The sequence below is a fragment of the Histomonas meleagridis genome (assembly GCF_020186115.1).
Source record: "Histomonas meleagridis strain 2922-C6/04-10x chromosome Unknown contig_34, whole genome shotgun sequence".
Lineage (NCBI taxonomy): Eukaryota > Parabasalia > Tritrichomonadida > Dientamoebidae > Histomonas > Histomonas meleagridis.
Genome location: NW_027150875.1, coordinates 14,222 through 37,537, shown reverse-complemented (window position 1 = coordinate 37,537; position 23,316 = coordinate 14,222). Strand labels below are relative to the sequence as shown.

At 29.1% G+C, this 23,316-nt stretch overlaps 7 protein-coding genes across 7 annotated transcripts; 3 read left to right on the top strand and 4 right to left on the bottom strand.

Annotated features, from left to right (window-relative positions):
- Positions 1 to 6,704: 6,704 nt before the first annotated feature.
- Positions 6,705 to 7,460, top strand: GO595_005408 (OTU domain-containing protein 6B; the record flags this gene model as incomplete). Its single annotated transcript, XM_067918648.1, has 1 exon — positions 6,705 to 7,460. The coding sequence occupies one exon, from the start codon at positions 6,705 to 6,707 to the stop codon at positions 7,458 to 7,460; it is 756 nt and encodes a 251-aa protein (XP_067774358.1).
- Positions 7,461 to 9,365: 1,905 nt separating this feature from the next.
- On the bottom strand, positions 9,366 to 10,532 carry GO595_005407 (heat shock protein 68-like; the record flags this gene model as incomplete). Its single annotated transcript, XM_067918647.1, has 1 exon — positions 9,366 to 10,532. One exon carries the CDS (start codon positions 10,530 to 10,532, stop codon positions 9,366 to 9,368), a length of 1,167 nt encoding a protein of 388 aa, XP_067774357.1.
- Positions 10,533 to 15,560: 5,028 nt separating this feature from the next.
- Positions 15,561 to 16,274, bottom strand: GO595_005406 (14-3-3 protein; the record flags this gene model as incomplete). The annotated part of the gene is made up of 1 exon (XM_067918646.1): positions 15,561 to 16,274. One exon carries the CDS (start codon positions 16,272 to 16,274, stop codon positions 15,561 to 15,563), a length of 714 nt encoding a protein of 237 aa, XP_067774356.1.
- Positions 16,275 to 16,562: 288 nt separating this feature from the next.
- On the bottom strand, positions 16,563 to 16,976 carry GO595_005405 (Nucleoside diphosphate kinase family protein; the record flags this gene model as incomplete). Its single annotated transcript, XM_067918645.1, has 1 exon — positions 16,563 to 16,976. The coding sequence occupies one exon, from the start codon at positions 16,974 to 16,976 to the stop codon at positions 16,563 to 16,565; it is 414 nt and encodes a 137-aa protein (XP_067774355.1).
- Positions 16,977 to 19,705: 2,729 nt separating this feature from the next.
- Positions 19,706 to 20,323, bottom strand: GO595_005404 (Tyrosine phosphatase family protein; the record flags this gene model as incomplete). Its single annotated transcript, XM_067918644.1, has 1 exon — positions 19,706 to 20,323. The coding sequence occupies one exon, from the start codon at positions 20,321 to 20,323 to the stop codon at positions 19,706 to 19,708; it is 618 nt and encodes a 205-aa protein (XP_067774354.1).
- Positions 20,324 to 20,799: 476 nt separating this feature from the next.
- Positions 20,800 to 21,930, top strand: GO595_005403 (actin; the record flags this gene model as incomplete). Its single annotated transcript, XM_067918642.1, has 1 exon — positions 20,800 to 21,930. The coding sequence occupies one exon, from the start codon at positions 20,800 to 20,802 to the stop codon at positions 21,928 to 21,930; it is 1,131 nt and encodes a 376-aa protein (XP_067774353.1).
- Positions 21,931 to 22,499: 569 nt separating this feature from the next.
- On the top strand, positions 22,500 to 22,919 carry GO595_005402 (adenine nucleotide alpha hydrolases-like protein; the record flags this gene model as incomplete). Its single annotated transcript, XM_067918641.1, has 1 exon — positions 22,500 to 22,919. One exon carries the CDS (start codon positions 22,500 to 22,502, stop codon positions 22,917 to 22,919), a length of 420 nt encoding a protein of 139 aa, XP_067774352.1.
- Positions 22,920 to 23,316: the final 397 nt, after the last annotated feature.

Sequence of the window (23,316 nt, the reverse complement as noted above, 5' to 3'; positions counted from 1 at the left end):
CAAATCCTGAAATATTTTTTCGATAATAATTTTAGATTAAAGATGCATAAGAACTTTTGAGATAGAATCAAAAAAAAGTGAGGAAAAAAATGAAGAAAATTGAAAAAAAATTATCCTTCAGACCCCATGAATTGCCATTTATAAAATAGAATATACATCAAAAATAAATAAGATTAGTATTCAAAAATATATATTTTGGGAAAAATGATATCGAAATTTCCATTTTGATCTGAATATTTTTTTCTCAATTTGGAAGCATATTTTTATTCATATGTTTATAGATATTTATTAAACATTAAAAAATTCACTAGGATATGTTTGTTTTACCAGTTTGAGGAAATCTCCTGTATATTTGCAGTGACAAATTGTAATAATATTCTTTTTTTCATTAATAAGCTGGACATGGATATACCAGCAATGAAGGGGTGGAAAAATAGGGAACGAAGCGCTTACACGAAAATAGCGCTCAATTTGGAGTTAATGGAATGGGAATACAATTTTACGAGATGGAATGCAATTTGAAGAACAGACAGAGTCATATGAATGTGAACCGAATTCAGGCGAGAGCGTTGTACATGTACATGTAGGGGAAGAATTTCGGAATCATGCCATCTCAAACGGTTGGGACAATTTGTGAATCTCTGTTTGGAAATTGACAAAACTTAACTTCGGATTCATTTCATCTCACAAAATAATTTTTGCCAACCGTATATTTTGACTGCAAACGTCTGATTTTGAGAAAAAATTTTTCCTGTAAAAATTGGGTCATTTGCATGAAGATGGATCCAATATTTATCAATTTCACAGTAAAAAGTCCACCAAGAATTCCATTTATGCCACTTGTAACATCTATTGTTCGTCCTGGGAAACTTCTTTTTAATTACTTTACGATTACACACAATATTGATATTAATAATTTTTTTTCTAAAAATCTTATCAGGTTGGATAAAATTCGTATGTACATAACATCTAAAAAGAAGCTTCCAAGAGAAAGTTGGCCATTGTTTGCATATTATATAAAATTATTAAAAATCACCACAAACGAAATAGACATTACTGCAGATGGTGCGAATATAGCTTTTACATGGTCTAGTGCCAAGAAGTCGAATGTTTCATATAATATGATTGATTTTGATATATTTTGCATGGGATATAACATTATTATTAATTTGCTAAATGAAGTCTCTTCAATGAAACTTAACTCTCTCGATGACATTGGTGCATTTATTTCAAACATTACTTGTGCACGTAGTATATGTGATAAATTATTCGAATTTTATCATGTCGAGTTTTCAAATTTTGTTCCGAAAAGTAAAGTTAAGGCTTTGTCCAATTACATTGACACGTTTTATATTCATGCAGTCATTGCAACTGCTACAATCAAAAAGCCAGAAAAAACATTCTTGATTGCAAAAATAGCCAAACTTCTTTCTTCATGCTATGGCAAATGCATACCAATCCAAACTGAATGTGTCAAGTATTTCGAATTTATAGCTAATGTTGAAATGTCATTATACAAATTTTCCATTCAAGAATATATTCCTGGCATATCTTATGGATATACTGCGATGGATATATTTCAAACAGTAAGTGATAAAGCAAGTATAATTGATATTTATGATTCGTTATCTCCATTTATAAAGAAAATGAAATATTTCGAAAAAGTTAATGAATGTATTGTAGCTCCAACAAAACTGGATGCAATTCCACAATGCAAAAAAATTGTTTACCCTGCAAAATTTGATTTTGATATCAAAATAAATACAATTGAAACCAAAGAACAGCGAAATGGTTTCAAGTGGAAGTACTTCATTGTGTGGGTTCCTTTAATACTATTATTTGCGCTTTTTTCTTATAAGTAAAAATTTTTCGTCGTTTTTTTCTATATTTGATCACAAGCATTAAAACGAACATTAGAGTGCTTTTGAGGTATTCACAAATAATATGAAAATATATAAGTATGGTAATTTTGCAAGACACATTTCCAAGTGTAAAGCTAAAATGACATTTTATTGGCAAGTTCTCAAAGTTTTGTTTTTAATCATGTGTATTATTTAAGATATGCCATCTGAATTTCTTTCTTTTCTCTCTCTTCTGGTGTCTTATCGGAACGGATCATTTGGAACCAAAAAATACAATATTTACAAAATATTCATTTGGAAATCAAATGGGGATAATATAGAAGGAATTGTTCAATCTACATTAGAATTATTAGATTCCTTTTATCCATTTTCTTTTAATCTTCTAATATGTAATTTCGTTTATGAATCATTTTTATTGCAAATGAAAGAAGCAAATATTTATTTTTTATATTTAAAAGCATTAGAAGGTAAAGAAGAAAATATTAAAACAAGAAATATTTTATCATGGTATCTATCAACAATAGAATCACAAGAATCCAAAAAATGAATTCAAGAAGAAAAAATTTGTATTTTATACATTGTTTACCTGATTTCCTTTTGAACCAAAACGAACTTTCAAAGAATGATTGGGAATTACATTAGAGGTCAATTGAAGAAGGAGTTAATCCAAATGAAATCTCAAAAATAATTCGAAATGATGAAATATAAAAACTTCAAGAAATATCATCACAAAATGATTTTGATTTTAATCAGACAATTGAACCATCACTTTATGAAAGATGTTCATTTATTAATGAAAAAAATGTTACATTAATTGATTTTGCAGCATTTTTTTCATCTATTAAATGTTTTAAATATTTACTTATGAATGGCTCAAATGTAGAAAACACATGTAAATATGCAGTTGCAGGTGGAAATGAAGAACTGTTTCATATTTGCGAGAAAAATAATATAAAATTTAACAGAAATATCAATTGAATATCTTTAAATTTTTATGATAATAAAGTGTTCGCAGAAAGGTTTCCCAACGATAGAATCGAATGAAGGGAAAATCATCGAATTCATATTCAAAAACTCCGGTGGTCGCACTTTTTACACTCCGTTAATTTCGTATCTTCTGACAGCGATTTTGAACACAAACAATACATTGTTCTACTACACTGAAAGGGAATTAGGATCAGATGGACGTGAGCAGTTACAATTTTATTTCGTTTTCATTTGATTTAAAGAGAGCAGCGCTAGTAAATCCATCATGTGTGAGGAATTGAAGAAGAAGAAGAGCGCAAGCGTCGATAGGAACAAAAGGAATGAAGGACTGAGTCCTCTCGCTAATGGCTAAATGAAAATCTTTAAATAGATGAAACTTTTACTTAAACTCAGGTTATTCCGAGAATAAATTTTGTCATTTGATTCTGTTTAATTTGGAGCTGATGTTAAAATCAATAGAGTTAAGTTATAACCAAAATTTGTATAATACTGGAAGTGCACCAAAAATCCATAGACAAACGATAGAAATTTCAGAATGACGATAGTTTTATGTTTTCATTAGCAAATATTAAGTTTTTGATTTTTTTTCTTCTCCCTGAGCTTTTGAGATAAATAATAATGCGATATAAGTGAGAATAAACGAGACCTTATGAAGAGGAGAGATTAACAAAATGATTTTTATGATTTTTTTTAAAAAAGATCTAATCACAAAATCAAATCCAATAGAGAAAAAAAGAGTTTCATGATGAGCTGAGAGGTGCGGATCCAGAAATACTAAGCTTAATATGATAAAAAAGGATAATGTTCAACTTAATTAAGTTGATTATTTTTTTTTTGCAAAAAGATTTGTGTTTCTGAAATCGGTAGAACAAAGCTATCACTGAGTTTTTGTCCAGATTCGAAAACATTTGATGTGATTGCGATAATTTTTTATCTAACTTGATTCCAGATAAAATGCAACACAGAAAAACTAAAAATAAAGTGCTTTTAAGAGAAATATATATATATATATATGTATGTTTTAAGCTTGGAAGGATTGAGTGAAAATAGTTATTATAATGCAACCAACTAGGACCAGAAATCAGAATTAAAGTGTTAATTTGAAAAAACTTTTCTTGAACGCTAAATTTTGTAATGTGTTTTCTCATTATATCATCTCAATTTTTTGTGTTTTTTACAACGGCTTCACATGTTTGGCCAAACTCGAACTTTTGAAGCTATCTGTTATGATAAACCATTCAATTCAAAATCTATTCGAAAAAGTGACAGATTTTGGAGATGAGCTTCCTGTTATCGTAAATTCGAATAACCACCTTTTGATAGCGAATTCTGAGCTCATGATAAGTTGTACGATTATGAATTCAAAAAGTAGTGGTTCGATACAATGAGAAACATCTCGGACAAATATGATTTTCTTCATATTCATTACATTACTCATAATAATTAGTGAGCAATTTTTATTACGCATCATAGTTAAATATTAAATTTTAATAATAATTAGAAATCATGAAATATTATGCGAAAATTTGTGTTTTTGATGAAAAAATAATTGTGCAAATGTTACGAAAATTTGAAATATTTGAAATTTGAATCAATTCAATTATGAAAAATTCATTGCCATAAATTTATAGATTTTTTTTAATACTTTCGATTGAGATATTCAATGGTTTATCCATATGGATTTTTGGATCAAATTATTAAACCAAAAATTGAGAAGCTTCTCAGAAAGCTTTCTAACAAAAATTGAATTGAATGCAATAATTTATTTATTCAAAAGGTCAATAATTACAAAATACCAAACAATTTATTAATTCTTTGCGGGTTGGCACTGCCAAAGAAGAGGTAGGTTTTCTGTTGATGGACCAGTTGCCGTAATCTCTGTGATTTTTGTTGTCTGTGAATTTTCTTCTTCCGGTTCTTCGAAATTATTGTATGCTTTTATCAATTTTCTGTTGCTATGGTAATTTCCTTCAATTCTCTGATAAAGTATGTCTTTGATTTTAAGTATTTCGTCAATTGGTTTATTTTTTCTGAACTTTTGAAAATACGTTGCTTCTTTATTTTGGATGTTTTTGAAATTGGAGTTATATAAATATATGCGATCTCCGTTTTTGATCCCATAAAATTGGAGGGAAAAAGCTTGTGACAAAATTTGTCCATTAAAGATCCATTTATGTGAATGATCAATTGAAAGTAGAGTATCAAGATCCGCTACACTATCAGTTTCACGAAGTTCTATTACCTTTTCATTATGTGATGAGATGTCTGCAATTGTAATGTGTATCATGGACATAGCAAAAAAATGATGGCGAATTTATACATCACCAAAATTTAAAAGTTAATTTTCAAAGGTGTTTGACAGGTTGTGACACAATTATTTCTGATGATGTTAAAATAAACTATGCAAAACTTCAATTTCCCACTATAAATTGAATGGCTGTTCTTTTTGTGTGGTTTCACAGACATTTCTATACTTTTAACCGGTGTTGTTTCGGACACCGTTGTGTTTTCTGATGTGAAAGATAACTTTCATTGTTTAACCGTTTATACCTTTCAAAAACGATCAGCCGCAGGAAGCGAGCTTTCATGGCCAACGATAATTGGACAAACTTTATCGGAAAAATAGAATTTCTTGAGATATAATTAATTGTGCTTCATGCATTAATGTTTCTTTGCTCAAACTTATGTAAAATTTTACTTAAACATTAAAAAAAAATGTTCTGAATACACATTCTGAATAATTACCATCCTATAACTCGTTTTAATGTGGTTTTTCTGCTTGTAAAATAAAGTTTTGATTTTCTAATATGGAAATGATTAATGAGAAATATTACCGAAATTGGAAATTAAAAAAAATTGTTTTAATTATTTAAGATTATTGCAATCTTTCATTACCCTTATTGAATTTATTTAAGCAAGAAATTCGTATCATTAATTATCTTTACATTTTATGAAGAAACTCAGCGTACTGTTAACAAACGTCCTCAGTTTGACGGTTATTGAACGATAAATAATTTGAGAAAAAACAAAAACAAAAATCAATTGAGTTTTCCTCAAATGTTCGTGTGGTCGGCCGGTTTTGTCATGTATCGATTGAAAAACTTCATCTAACATTGAAAACAGTTCAAATGTTTTTGTGAATGAAAATAACCATTTAACTAAAACGAAAATTTTCGTAATAGATATATCTATTTGATAAAAAATGTTCATCTTCACATTTATGGTTTCTTGAATGAAGATTGACAGAATGTTATCACATGATCCATTTGTAAAATATTTCATATAAACATATTAAATGTAATTATTAATGATGAATAAAATTGATATTAATACTTGGAAATAGAATATAATATGCTCTGCAAATATTTTGAAAAAGTTTTTCAATGTAATAACAAATTTGAGTTTATTAAAATTTAATAAACTCATCATAGGTTCACCAAAAGTTCAAAGGAAAAACAATCAAATCTTTTAAGTTGAGTTAGAAAGTGTCAATATAAAATAACTTGTGTTACTTGATTCTGAAACTCAAGTGCATTACTTGATTATGAAATGACTAACGATTCAAATAAAAAATTGTATATAGTAAAGTGATAAACATAATGCAGAATAAGCTCATTGATTGAAATCAATAAAAAAAATTTTTTGATTCAATTTCCAAATCATAATGAGTATGATGCCTTTTAGTTTACAAAAAAAAAAAGGTGTCGATTTTTAATGTTTGCTTATTGATACATTAAGTTGCACAATTTTTAATGTTAACGTTCCCAAGGGACTAATTTCGTTTTGGCTGATTTCGAAGAAGTAGCGAGACGCCATCAAGAAGAAAAAGATGCCCTTGAAAAGCAGATAGCACAAATGCTCGAAGGTGCAAAAACAAAAAATGAACGAAAAAGGCTAAATCAACAAGCAGAAAAAATGAGACGTGAATTGTTTGAAAAGCAACAAGAAGAGGCTGATGATCCGATATATGCCATTGCAGAACAAATTACACAATCTAACAACGAGCAAGCAAAGCCAGCCCCTCCACCCCCTAAACCCAAACCAGCAGCAAAGCCCAACAAAGATAAGAAACGCCAAAAGCGACTCCAAAAAGCCCAACAGCGATTAGCTCTTCAAAGCGAAATAGCCAATGCCGTCAACTCCACCAAAACGCAAAGTCAAGCAGAATATGAACAAGCCGAATTACAACTTTCCAAACTCCATCTTAAAATGCATCCCGTTATTGGAGATGGCAATTGTTTATACCGTTCAGTTGCTTATTGTCTTTCCCAATGTGGTCTCCATGAATATTCTGATTCTTTATCATTCAAAATTCTCCGAAAAAAGGCCGCTGACGAACTCCGTGCGCATCCCAATGAGTATCAGTCCTTTGCTGGCTGCGAAACGTCCGAAGAATTTGAAGTTTATTGCAATAAAGTCGAAAACACAGCCGAATGGGGTGGCGAACTCGAAGTCACTGCGCTCTCCAATGCACTCGATTACGCAATTGTGGTGCATATGGTAGGGAAGGAACCGATAAAGCACGGAAACCAAGCGAACGCTATACAGCTCATGTTTCTAGCGCATTTTACTTCATCGGGCGGACACTATAATGCAGTGGTGAATGAATAAATAAAAGTAAAATATATCTTATAATAAATAAAAGAAAATTATATATGAAGCGCTTTATAAAATGAGAAAGTTGTTGAAATCTTTTAAGATATTTTTTTCTTGTGAAATTGTTTAATTTAAATAATGAAGAACCAAAAACATATTGAGTTGTTTCTTGAATGAGGATTTTTGGTTTGAATTACTTCATTCTTCTTATAAGAAGTTAATAATCTTGATTAAGTTCTGCATTAAATTATATATTAATTGTTTCATAAATTTTTAAAAATCTTAAAATCCCTAAAAATCAATGGAAATATATAAAGGCACCATGAAAAACTGTCTACTTTCGTACAACCAAGAAGAATTGCTCTAAAAAAACGTGTAATGATCCTTCTAGAAGGTATTTTCTGCCTAATATGCAGAAGATTTTAACTTTTACAATTGCATCAAATTAGAAGTTGTCAAAAAAGATAAATTTTTTAAAAAGGCATTGTGATTGACATACATTGATATTATATCATATTTATTCTTTAAACTTGGTATGTATTTATATGCTTTTTTCTAGGATGAATAGAGCTTCTCTGAATGACTTTCTTATCGAGGTAAACAGTTTTTCACTATATATATAATGAAGGCACTAACAATATTTCCAAAATTATACAGTTTTTCACTGCGTCTATAATAATTTCATACCAATTTTATTTTATTGCAATAAATATTTATATTCGAACTCTATTTCTCGTTTATTCAATTATTTTATAAAATAAATCCATTGAGAATCCATCAGGAAAGTTCTTTCCTTTCGATCGATGATGCGGCCCATCCAATTCGTTCTTATCCAAGTGCACAACGTCTAATTCATCTTCTTTTCTTAGCTTATGTAACCCGCACAGTAAAAAGTCAGTATGCAATTGACATCTTACACATGCGTCTTCAGATTTTTCATCGAAAAGTTCAATAACGAATTCCCCTTTGATGGTAATTTCTTCATTACTAAGGTCTAAAGAATTACCATCGAAAAGTTTTGTGTATATACTTTTATCAATATATGGAATACCTTCGATTAGTGAGAAATTTATCTCGCGGCCAATTCCAGGTGAAAATATAATTTTCATTGGTCGGATTAAATGATGGGTTGGAGACCCATTAATGCATTGGTGTTCATAATAATGTAAAAATCGAATTTGTGATGGAATCGTAATGCACATATTCTTTGGTGATCGAGACGAATCAACTTTTCGTATGGATTCTTGGGCTGTAAGTGAACCCGTATGGATTTGATAAGCGCAATAAACAGTTCCAGATCTACCACGACCTGCTTTACAGTGTATAAAAATTGTGCATTGTGGATCTGATTTTAAAACATTGGCAATTGCTTGACTTACAGTTTCAAAATATGATATGCGTGGTGAACAATGATCGGGAAATGGAAGAAATGTAACTTTATTGTGGAATATTGATTTATCATAATTGTCTTCATGAACATTAATTATATGATAATGTGTACCATGTTTCTCTTCAATAAAGTCATGTATAATCCAAATGTCATTTCGCTTGATTATATCTTTAGCAGAAGGTTGGCACATCAATGCAAAATTAGGTTGTATATAACTTAAATTTAGGAGAATTCCATTCCAGTTTGTAAATTTTACAAGAGAATCGGATTCTAGCTTTTTTTTATTAAACTCATCTAAATTTTTTATCCCATACTTCTCTGCAAACATTGGAGAGAAATGCTATATGAAATTTCTAAAAAAGTGGCGGAATGGAACAGATCCCGATTTAAAAAGTGGATAAATCTCTCAAAAAGTGGCATCGAGAAACCGATAATGAATTATGAAATTTACACTAGTCACTTTTGACGATACTTTAGCACAGATGATCCAAATGAGATAATGTTCAATATGTGAATTTACAAAATTTGTTTTAGTTGTTTTGGCTTTTACTCATGTTGTTTGCATATTTTGCTGCACCTGTAACAAATACCGACTCAGGATTAACATTGCAAAAAATCTTTTCGCCAAAGAAACCTTGTAATATTTCTTTTACAATTGGAATATTCGATGAACCTCCTGCAAGTATTACATCGTCAATATCTGCTTTTATCATATCGGCTTTCTTGAGAACATCTTTGATTGGTCTTAATATATTTAGGAAAATTTTAGAATTAATATTTTCGAATTTTATCCGATCAATCCTCTGTAAAAAATTGGTGTCGTTATATAATGCTGGAATAGATATCATCGCTTTTTTAAGTTTTGACAGAATAACTTTTAGTTTAGATGATTGTCTCTCTAGTATACACATTGAACGCCTGTTATTACGAATGTCCAATCCGAATCTATCCTGGATACAATCTAATAAGTATTCCACGATGTTATCAGTTAAGGATTGACAACCAATACTAACATCTTCAACAGCAGCGCAAATTTTGATTTTATTTTGTTTAACTTTAAGAATTGAAACTTTGAGTGTATTACCAAAATCAAATAATAGAACATTTTTTTTGTTTTCTAAAGTATCTATGGGATAATATGCAATTGCAGCTGCTATTGGTTCATCTATAATACTTACAAAATCAAGACCAGCTATTTTTGCTGCTTCTTTAATGGATTCACGTTGAATAGAATTAAAAGAAAAAGGAACAGTTATGACAGCACCCATTACAGTATCCGCTAAATATTCTTCAACAAGCACTTTTAAATACTTTATAAGGAATGACGAAATATCAATTGGAGAGTAAAACTTTTTTTTATGATCAAGCTCGATTTCAATCAAAGGAGTATTTTCGGCACTACGAATAACTTTAAATGGCCATTTGTTAATATGATCTTGAATTACAGGATCATCAAACTTACGCCCAATCATAATTTGAAAATCGTATACAGTTGACTCTGGGTTGAGTAGTAAGAAATCTTCAGCGCATACACCAATAAGTATTTCATTTTCATTTGAAAATGAGACCATAGCTGAAATAGTTGGACTACCTGAATAGTCATTAATGACCTCTATCTCACCATTTCGCGTAATTCCGACGCAGCAATATTTTGATCCTAAGTCAATAGCTATTACTTTCTTTTTACTCCTTTTCATTTTGTAAAAAATGCCAAAAATTTCAATTCAAAATTATTTTCACTATAAACTCGTTTATTTAACACTTAAAATCTGTATTTGAATTAATTTCCAACATATCTTGAAATGATTTATACAAATTTTCTACCGAAGCAATTGATTTCTTTAAGATTTCTTGTATTTCATATTTATATTCCACAGGTTTATTTGATCTAATTTGTGGGAAAAACAACAAAAAACTTTTAGACATTTGTTTTTTGTTTAAGAATTCCTCAATAAATCTCATGTACGACTCATTAAAACTTATGTGTTGCAGTACAGAAATTGGTATTTTCATATTATATGGGTTATATAATATTAAGTTTAATACGAAATAAATAATTAAAGAACTTTCCGATTCGATATTTGATGTTTTTAATATTAATTTCATTACTTTTAATGAGATATCATAAAACTCATTAACAACATCAGTTGATATACCAAACGAAAACATTTTCGTATGTTTAAATGCATCCATTAATTCTTGGAAAGTTATTAAATGTACATTTTCGACAAGATTTTCAGGAATATCATTCACACAAACGAAAATATTATCGAACAAAATCTGGAAGAATTTATAAGTATTAATTTCATCGGAAATAGTTTCATATACAGAGTTAAAGAATTTTCGAATAAATTTCGAAGGATTAACTCCGAATTTATATGAAGCGAATTTAAAAAACCACAAAAACTTATTAAACCAATTTAAATTTGAAGAAAAAATATAAACTAAAAAATCATATATTATAACATTATTTGGATACTTAAATATTAAGAAGATACACCAAGGCAAACAAAATCGATTATTAATTAAAATATTCGACTTTGATTTAAGGTCATATAAAAATTCGATTAAAAATTCGTCGTCAAAGAATTGTGTACATAAAAGTAATATTGTTAAATGGAATATATAATTATCAGCTAATGAAATGAATTTACTTTTTACATGTTTAAATATGATACAAGTAAAATCATTTTTACAAAAGTCGAAATTTTTTGGTTCATTTGTTTTCACAAAGAATATATAAAATAATTCATTTAAATGTTTCCCAAGTAATTCGATAATAATATCAGCTTCTGGTTGACAAAACAAAGTAAAACCTAACTCGATAATTAATTCATCATTATTTACTTTAATGAAATTAATTAAATCATTAATTAAATTCTCATTTGATGTTTGAGTAAATGAAATTCTAAATAATGTCCATAAAATATTTCGATTACTTTTAATTTCATTTGGTATTAATCCTAATATTTCTTTAGTTAATGATTCTGTTACATATTGAATACCTGAAGTAATAATATTATATCCATAATTATTAATTAAACATTGATATAATTCATAATTTACTTTACGCCAAAAACTTAATTTTAATATGAAATCAATTAAGAAAACTGATTTATATTGTTCGCCTTGTAATATATTAAATAATTCTAACATTGGTTCAATAATACTTTTATCATAAGCTTTAGGATCAATATTTCTCATCGTATTAACATAAAAATTCATCGAATTTGTCGTGAAAATCTTCTTCTCGAATTTCGGTTGAATTTTTATAATCTTCTTAAATAAATCAAATACAAATATAAATGAATTTGGGTTTTTGACATGTTCTATTAATTTAAGTAAACCACTTTGTTCGACTAAAGTTTGGAATACATTAATAGCACTTGAACAGATATAACCTTTTACATGTATTACATTATTATTAGTTGATTGCGTAGCCATATTAGTTAAATATTGATCATTATGTTCTAAAGGAATCATCTTAAATTCAAGTTGTGCTTCATCACCAAAATTCATTGATAATGTTAATCGTGCTTCGATACAAGATATAGCTAATAAATCTTGTCCTAATATATTATGTCTAAAGATATATATAGAACAAATCATTCCATTTAAGTTACTACCAAATATAGTATTGATCGGTTGATCTTTAGGAAACTCTAATGATATATTAGCTTCTAAATATTTAACACCACCAATAGCTAATATTAATCTTTTATTAGCTACTGATAATGCTAAATAATACCATTTTTGTGGTAATATTTTTTCTTTAGATTCAGTAATTATTTGATTATTTATAATGATTTGTAATATCCCATTATTAACCTTTAAAATAAATCGATGATTATTATCAGAATAAAATTCAAATAAACATTGTTGTGAATGTACAAATGAATCAATACAAAATGATATTGTTATTGTATAACGATTATTTAATAATGTAGTGGAAATACCAGTGACTGTAATACCTGAATTTTCTTTACTTAAAAAGATAAAAGCTTTAGGGAATTCATATGATTCTCGTGTTACAACATTAGTTAATATCATTTGTACTTGTTCATTCGATTGACTTTCTAATAACTCATCAAATATAAATGAAGGAAAATTCCATTGTAACATTGGACTTAAGATACTAATAAATGATGATGTAATTGATGATAAATTATTTCCGATAATATATTGATAAGCAAAATGATAAAATTGTGAATGATATATACTCAATTGATTCTCAAATAATTCTTTTATACTATTTGTTAAATATTTATATAAGATTTTATGGAATTTATCTTTCCGTGTAATATAATGTGCAGCACAAATTCCTTCACAATTAGTGATTAAATGATGAGCACTCGGTAAATCATCATAATTAATTAATATCTCTCGATTAAATATTAAATATGTAATTGAACGTATTAAATCAGGTGTAATTTTAATGTTCTCATAACTTTCGAAATTAGTTTGATAAAAGTTTATGGAAATTAATTTCTTTTGGATCTCTGGAAATGTCGATATTGTACCTATCATATGAATTACACTAAAAACTATATCTTCTTTTTGTGGATCTTTTAATATTTCGAGTAATTTATCAATATGATTTGAATTTAATAAAAGATTATTAATATCAACATTTTTGTTATCAATAATTTCATCAAATATTAATTGTAATTGTTTAGTAACTTTTATCCATTTAGGATTTCCACTTTTAAAATTTGATAATGTTTTAATTAATAATGATATTAATAAATGTGAAGTTTTTAATGAACGTATATAACTTATTGTATTTAATAATAAATTTAATGTATGTGCATTCATTTCAGAATCAAATAACTTATGAAATAAATCATCAACAAATATTAAATCACCATAAAATTGATCAATTATTTCTGTGTCTTCTAATAATTGAGAAATGAAATAATAAAATCGTTTTTGTGCTGTAGAATTCCCATATATTAAATTACTATAATAAGTGAATTTCTTTATAAATGAATTCATTGGAAAACATTCGATGAATTTTTTGCGATTTTCTTTTAATAACATAATTAAAACAGAAATAATTTCATCACAAATTATTACATCATTAAAAATCGATGCCAATTTCTCAAACAAATTTTTTACATTAAAATTATTTAACTTAAATAATTTCATTATTAAAAAATATAATTCAGCTCGTGCTAAATATTGTAATTCAAGTTCTTCACCATTTTCATCAATTATTAAAATTGTTGGATGGAAAAAAGGAGTGAAATCCAATGAATCAGTAATTGTTACATCTGCAATAGAAAAAGCTAATCCTGTTATATAAATAATTTGTATAATTTCTTCTTTAGTTTTATTTTCATCATTTAATAAACTTAATGCATAATTTAACATTAGTACATTAAACTCTTCTTTGTTTATAACATTTAATAAATTACAAAATAAACCAATACTTGAAGAAACATATTGATTAATTTGTGTGTTAGAAGTTAAATCAATTAATGATGGATTTTCATCATATAAAAATGGATCTCTTTCAATGAAATTATAATCAAATTCATTATCCTCTTCAAGTGAAATAAATCGACTTTTTATATTATCAATTTCATGTTTATATGTTTGAGATGTGAAAAATTTCTTTATACACCATAATGGATATAAAAAAACTGAAGTACAAATTTGATTCATAATAAAAATCGAATAAAAGTTCTTGTTTTTATCCCATATAATTAAGCGCTCAAATGATAATAATATATTCGAACATAATAAATTTAATATTTTGATGTCACATGGAATTTGTTCAATGCTTAATAAAATTGTTAAACAATTATGTAAGAAATGTGACACCATATCATTCTGAAAGATTTGTAATAAGCCATACCCTGAGATTAAAATTTCTTCTAAAACTGATATAATATAATTATATTCATTTTGATTTAACGTTGTAATGTGTTTTGTTAAATAATCAAAGTAACAAACGGTCATCCGAAATAATGACTTACGAATTGTTGGATCTTCATGGATACAAAACTTGGTACAGATTAAGACACCAATTGGAATGTTAAAATTTTGAAGTTTTGGATGGTCAAAAATTGTTGTGTCAAATTTAGAATATGGAATACGACTAATAAAATCATTAAATAGAATAGAAAGATCTGGGTTTAGAATCTCTAAAGAAAGCTTTAAGATGTTTAAGTTTAGGTTTACATCTAATTTATGCGTTTCATCGAGATTATCAATGTTATTAATGAAAAGTCGAAATTTAACAGTATATTGCATAAAAATTCGAACAAAATATGGAACTATGAACTTAGAAACTTTAACTTGCTTATGGAAAAAATTTTTGTTTTCGATTAAGAATTTGATGAAATCAAGTTGTGCACTTCCAAATTCAGTGTTTAATTTAAACGCATCTATTAAAAATTCTTCATTGCTTGTTTCATTTCTAGGTATTTTAGTTTTAGCAATTACAGTTCTTTCAGCATAAAGTTTTTGACAAATTTGAACAAATTGAGGATCCATACCTGATGAATTTATCCAAGAATCACTTTCTCTTCCAGTAAAATATTTTATATAAAGCTTAGGAATTGGATTCTCATTTTTTTCTCTTCGCTTCATTAGAATTGGGGTACCCCTTTAACCTATAAAATAAAAAGAAAAATCATCGTAGTTAGAAATGTGATATGAAAAAGAAAAAAAATAAACTACAGAAAAAATAAAAAAATTGAAAATGGTCTTTTGCTTATTTACTGGCCTTGTTCATCACCCCATAAAGCAACATTGTCTTTAAGGAGTTGGAGAATAAGTGTGGCTTCTGAATATTCATCTTCGTCAAGTTCATCAAGAAGATCAACTGCTTCTTTGAAAGCATTGTCTGCAAGATCAATAGCTTCTTGCTTCTTGCCGATGATTTCATATAAGAAAACCGAGTAGTTGAGAGCCAACCCAAGATAAGCTGGATTAGCTTTCATTAATTGTTCCTTTGCAATATCAAGAGCCTTTTCATAGCACTCCTTTGCCTTTTTGGAATTTTCTTCGCAACCTCCTTCTTTGAATTCAACAGAATAACGGTAATAATCGCCCTTCAATTTTTCATAAAATACTTTTTCAACTGCTGATTGGGAATCTTTCAAGAGTTTGCTATCGGTGAACTCGATTAATTCATTGCAGTATTGATCAAGTTCTTTTATAAGTGATTCTTTAAGTTCTGTTAGTTTTTGAACTCTTTCTGGAATCTTTTTAACACTGTCATCTTCAAGAAATGCTCCAATAGTACGGAGGGTACTTCTGCATGATCCAGTGAGAGCCTTATAAGCGACAGAAAGAAGATTTCTTTCATCTGCATTTAAATCACATCCCATGTCAACAATTTCTTTGATATACTTGATAACATCCTGATAGCGTTCTGCTTGGTCAGCAACACGGGCCATGAAGAATTTCAGCTCTCTCTGGGATGACATTGAGGAAAGTGTGGTTGTAATTTGCTGTCAATTTTGATAAAAATTATTGCGGTTTTTGGAAGGTTTTTGTGTGATTGAAATAACGTCTTTGGGTTTTATCATCACTTGTCTTATGTTCCTACATTAAACTCTTTAAAATACAAGAGATTTAGCATATCTATAAGAAGGAAAAGAATAACTTGATGTTTGGTTGAGAAAAAAAATTTAATTTGCATTTATTAGAATTCACAAAAAAAAGCAAAATAGACCCTAAAAAAAAAAAAAAAAAAAGAAAGTCAGCAATGTGATTTACTTGCCGAATACAAGTTCAAGTTCACGAGCAGCAGATGCTGGTGAATCAGAACCATGACAAAGGTTTTCTGTGGTGCTACGAGCATAAAGGGCACGAAGTGAGTTTGGTGCTTGTTCGACAGCAACTTCTTTCTTTGTAGGGCCGATGATTTCACGCCATTTGGCAATTGCATTTGGACCAACAAGTTCCATAGCAACGATTGTTCCGGATGTCATGTAGCCTGCAAGGTCTTTATAGAAAGGTTTGCCGACATGTTCAGCATAGAATTTAGCAGCGAATTCATCATCGAATTTCATTGTCTTCATTTGGGCAATCTTAAGACCTTCCTCGGTAATGCGTGTGATAACCTTACCCCAGTATTCTTCATATCCTGGCTTGATCATAGCATAGGTGTGTTGCTCTTCTGCCATTTTCAGAGTGTCACTTTTATGATTATGTGACGGTTATCTCATCAACATCATTCAATTTCCAACCTTCCGTTGCGGTCATTTCACCTTTGACTGAAGGCAATTGCTATAACAACTTGTAAAAATTTATTTACAAAAATTCATTTAATATATCCATTATAATAAAATTTTATTATCATCTATTTTTTGGTTAAGTTGGAGTAGTGTATAATCAAACAAAATTTATGTATTAGCATATTAAACGTCAATGACTTTATAATTTTTTTCTCTTTAAACAAGCAATAGCCATAAATTTAATAAATTTTAAATTAAAGATAAATAAACATCTTTGTGTAATTTATTTATATTCGCTTTCTAATTATAACTTTTTGATATGATTTTTCATAATACTCCAAGTTTTATGAAGGAAATTATAATTATAAAAAAAAAAAAGCAATGATGATTATTATTGATGTGTAGGATTATTCAAAAAAGTTAGTATGCTTAAATTCTATTAAAGAGAAATTTCCTCTGGAAGCTGCTTTATCCTTTCTGAAACATGCAGGTATATATAAAGCATCTCTTCTAAAATGATTATATATTTGGTACATAAAATGTGATGATTTTTGATGGCCTTTAGCCTTTTTCATTTGTGGATCACTTTCATGATTTAATCCATCATTTCCAAACATTTTAAATTTTAAAGATTTAGAAATCAGCTTTGTTCCACATAAAACATGAGAAGACATTGATAAATACATATCTTCACCATGAGCAAATGTAATAGCTTGAACTCTAGCAGAAATTTTAGCATTTATAGGTCTATACATCATAGGTGATGCAACATGATCAGGTTTTCCACAAAAAGGAATGAAAATAGAAGTATTCCATTTAATTCTTGTATCTTCATAAGAATGTAACCCAATAATAACATCATCTTTATCTAAAAAATTTGAAAGAATTTTTTGTGTTTGAATACCAATTGGATATTGATCATCATCATAACGCATAATAAAATCAGCTGGCAACATACCTGAAATATAAACAGGAAACATAAATAAAGGCTTCCAATTATAACACCATATATGATATATTGGTACACGGTAATTTATGTTTATCTTTAGTTGTTCTAAATTAAGATTAAATCGATTTTCACATTGAACTATTACATAATAATTTGTTTTATATAATTCTTTTTCATATATTTTAATATACTCATAAATATTTTGTCTTAAAAAAAGAGGCAATATGGTTGCAAGTGTATAATTTTTTTCTTTTTTTATATGAGCACAATGTTGATGTATAAGATTTTCTATTTTATGAATATAATTATAATTTTGTAATGGTTTCATTCCTTCAAAAATATTATAAAGTATATGAATTTGGTTGTTAGGCATTAATGAAAACAAAAGTAATGGCGGTGTTGAAGAATAAGTGGAATTAGTATAATAAAGAATTTCTCGAACTAGTGAAGCTTTAATTATAGCAACACCAATACCAACTGTTTTATTTTGAAATATGGTAGAACCACCAAAAAGAATATCAGAATCATTTACACAAAGATTATTGATTGATGATTCAATCCAAGCATTATTTGGCATGTAGTTAACATTTGAACTATTGATATATAAAATATAATCAGGCATTTTTAAAGAATATACGGCATTTTGAAGAGCAAGATAACCTGTGTCTGGATACGTAGTAAAAGTTATATTGTATGTATGATTAATTAAAAGTAACGATTTATTTCTTATAATTGCAAAGGATGATAAAGTTTGAATATATTTTAAATCATCATATAGATTTAAAGATATTTCATCATTGAGATCAATCCCTACCGAAATTGTGATTCTAGAATAAAGATTACCAGAAAATAGCATGGGTTTATATTCAATTGTAAACATATAATAAAACAAAAGTATTATAAATAAAACAGTAAAAACATTACTAAGATGATAAAAAATACCGAGTTTAGTTGGTATTTTTGTAATAGGATCTTGTGTTTTCTGCAATATTTGTAAAAGGTGAGGTAATTAAAACTGTAGCACTGAGTCAAAAAGCCATAGGATTTGAAAGCAAAACCACTTTTTTATATCAAAAAGTTTAGTGTAACAAGGTTTTAGCAAAGTTCGGATCAGAATTTTTGGTTGCCTCGAAGAATAATGAACAGATTGAATACTTATCGTATTTTTATAACGACGGTTTGATTTTTGTGTTGAAATTGATCGTCTTGGATTGAGATTTGTATTCAAAAAACGCTGCGATGTGGACTCTATTTTATAAAATTCCTTCCATGTGAAAAAAATAGAGTAGTTCGGCAGAAGGCCTTCAGCCTATTTTGCTGAACCCATCAAAATTGTACATAAGGTACTCACCATCCTATAAAAAATTCCGATGATTACTCACCGCAATTTTTTTCTGAAATAAAAAACCATGTCTTATGATTTGATAATATTTAATAAGAAATGTCAACAGGGATATGAATACGAATTATGAGAGAATAATTATTCATATTAGTCAAGATGAAATCGATAATGATAAAGCTTTCAGATGAAATACTTTTCATCATCATATAATAAAAAACGGTATAAATACATTCCCCTTAAAAACTCTCTGATAATTAAAATATTTTGAAACATATTCGCTGGTGAATTAACCCTGTTTTGATAACATAAAAATTTATGCTTAATTGTTCTCAAAAAGAAATACTATTTCACAAATGTAATGCTTTATGAAACTTATAGGCAATTGAATCAAGTTTTGGAAACTTGCTTATCCGCTTGGTCATCATCTGAGTACATATCATCTTCATCATCATCAGTTGATTCTTCTCCAATAATAAGAACCCTTAATGTTGGATGTGATTTCTTTCCAGCCAAATGTTGCAGCCAAGCCGGTCGATTTTGTGACAATTCGAATGTTGCTTTGAAATTGTTTACAAACTCTTCTTCGCAACTTTCTGGAGAATCTACAAATTGATTAAATTCATTGAGTGTTGCATTGATGCTCCACATTTGAAGTTTACGGAGACACATTATAACAAGTCCTGTATTATGAGCACCATTTGTTGAATGTATATATAAAGGAAAATTCTGTTTATCACACATAATGTTAATTATTTCAGTAATTGTTGTTGAGGTCATAACAATTTGATCTGTAAATTTAGGAACAATGTAAGTATGATTTGTAATATTTTCATCTTCACAGAATTTTTTGAGATCTGGATCTATAGGATTTGGAATAAGAGAAACAATTGTCTTTAAATGTAATGTCCTTAAGAAATCGAAATTGAGGGCAACAGGGTATGATCCTCTAAATAAGTCTTTTTCAACATATGCAAAACGAAAAGGGGGAATTAATCTTGGTTTCATTCCAATGTTACCTGAAAACACTCAGAAGCTGTCATTTTTTTTGTGAGGTTTTAATTATGCCAAACGGAAATTTTCTTATTTCAAGAATCGAATTATTTTCATTATCAAAACTCAGGTCTCATGATGCGTTAATCAATCGTAAAGAGTATTATATGTTTAGAGTATTAAATTTTTTTTAAAAAATAAATTATCTTTAGAACATATTGACAATAAAATCATTTTTGATACATAATTTTAATTTCATCCAATATTTCGTATTAATTTTTTAATTTATCAAGAAATGAATCAATTTAATTTTTATTCAACCCTCAAACCGTTGAAATAGTGTACAACAACCGTTGGTTATCCTTCACAAATTTCACAGAAACCATTTTCTTGTTTTGCTTTTTGAATGCGGGGGTGCACCAAAATGACAATCGAAAAATGTGAAATTTGTCCGCTCATTCAAAAAATGGATTTCATTTCACTTTCATCTAATGGCTGAAGACGAAGTTCAAACATTAGTTATCGATAATGGTTCTGGTATGTGCAAGGCTGGTTTCGCTGGTGATGAAGCACCACGCTCAGTTTTCCCATCAATTGTTGGTCGTCCAAAGTATGTCCAAACAATCGCCGGTGGTCAAAACAAGGATACATATGTTGGTGATGAAGCATGCGCTAAGGCAGGTATCCTCATCCTCAAGTACCCAATTGAACACGGTATCGTTACCAACTGGGACGATATGGAAAAGATCTGGCACCACACTTTCTACAACGAATTACGTGTTGACCCAGCTGAACACCCAGTTCTTCTTACAGAAGCCCCAATGAACCCAAAGGCCAACCGTGAAAAGATGATCCAACTCCAATTCGAAACATTCAACGTTCCAGCATTCTATGTTGGTATCCAAGCCGTTCTTTCCCTTTACTCCTCAGGTCGTACAACCGGTATCGTTTTCGATGCAGGTGATGGTGTTTCCCACACAGTTCCAATCTACGAAGGCTACTCCCTTCCACACGCCATCATGCGTATCAACCTCGCCGGTCGTGATCTCACAGCCTACCTCCAAAAGATCCTTAACGAACGTGGTTACACCTTCACAACATCCGCCGAAAAGGAAATTGTTCGTGATATCAAGGAGAAGCACGCATATGTCGCTCTTGATTTCGATGAAGAAATGAACAAGGCCGCCACAACATCCGAATGCGACATCTCATACACACTTCCAGATGGTAACGTCATCACCATCGCCAACGAGCGCTTCAGGTGCCCAGAACTTCTTTTCAAGCCACACTTCAACGGCTTCGAATTCGAAGGTATTGACCAAACCCTCTTCAACTCCATCATGGCATGCGATATCGATGTCCGTAAGGATCTCTACGCTAACATTGTTCTCTCTGGTGGTACCACAATGTTCGAAGGTCTCCCAGAACGTATGGAGAAGGAAATGGTCCGCCTCGCACCACCAACAATGAAGATCAAAGTCGTCGCCCCACCAGAACGTAAGTACGCAGTTTGGATCGGTGGCTCTATCCTTGCTTCCCTCGCCACATTCCCACAAATGGTTATCACACGTGACGAATACAACGAAGCTGGTCCAGGAATTGTCCACCGCAAGTGCTTCTAAACATGCATTGATATGCTTTACTTGAATTTTTATGAGTTCTCCAATTATTGGACAGATTTAAAGTTTTAATGAATTTGTTTGTTTTCTTCTTTTATCTGATTTAGACACAGTTTTGAGATTGCGTAAAATAAAATTTCTAAAGTTTTTGCTTTGGCACATGGACATTTTTGATGAGATCGGAATGAGAATGATGTGAAATGTCTCAACAAGAAGAGAAACATTCTGCTGCATCGAAAAGCTTTGGTTGATAATTGTGTTCAATTTGATCGTTATCGACCACAGCAAAGATTTTAATGTTCTCAAGTAATGTAGCCTTCCCAAAATCATCTTTCCTAAAGATTCAGGAATCAATATCTGTAATAGCACAAGCACTAAAAAAGTATCAAGGATATATTGGCGTTTGTTTTAATGGAGGAAAAGATTCAGTTGTTCTTTTGGATTTAATTTCAAGATACAAAATGGCTAATAACATTAACGATCATATTACATATTTTCATTTTCAAAATAACCATGAATTCCCAGAAATGCTAGATTATTTCAAAGAAGCTGAAAGTTATTGGAAAATAAAAATGTCACACGTTCACTGTAATAGCATCATTGAAGGTCTTTCGAAAGCTATAGAAACACATAGTACAAAAGCTTTGTTTATTGGTGTTCGTGGAAATGATCCCGAAGGAAAGTCTATCAACTTCTTTCAACACACATCTGAAGGTTGGCCTAGTGCTATACGTATACACCCTCTTCTAAAATGGAGTTATAATGAAATATGGAACTACATTGAAACATTAAATTTACCTGTTTGCAAACTTTACGAGCGAGGATACACATCAATTGGCTCAACACTGGATACAAGTCCGAATCCGATGCTAAAAGACGGAAAAGGATCATATCTACATGCAAAGTTCTTATCTGATGAAATGTATGAAAGAGCCGGAAGAATCAAAGGAACACGTGCAAAGCCACCAGCAGTTAATGATTTAAAGCGATGAATGTGTACTTTGCAAAAATATTTTATTATTTTTAAATCATAGAAATATAATTTTATGTATCAACTAAACCTATTTAATATAACTTATTATAAAAGTATAAAAAAATTCAAATATGATATACAATATTTGTTTTAAAAATAATATCAGAAAATTGCAAGTGCATTAAGATAAATAAATTTAAAAATCAACATAATTAAAATTTTAATCATAATTTTTAATATATCAAAAAATTCATTGGAATAAAAATGCGTTATTAACAAAAAAAATTATTGTTAAAATTCATAAATAAAATGATTTTAAAAAATGATAATTAAAATAATTATTATATAATAATTATTTAAATATCTACAGGCTTCCTCCCTAACTCAGTTGGTTAGAGTGTCAGACTGTTAATCTG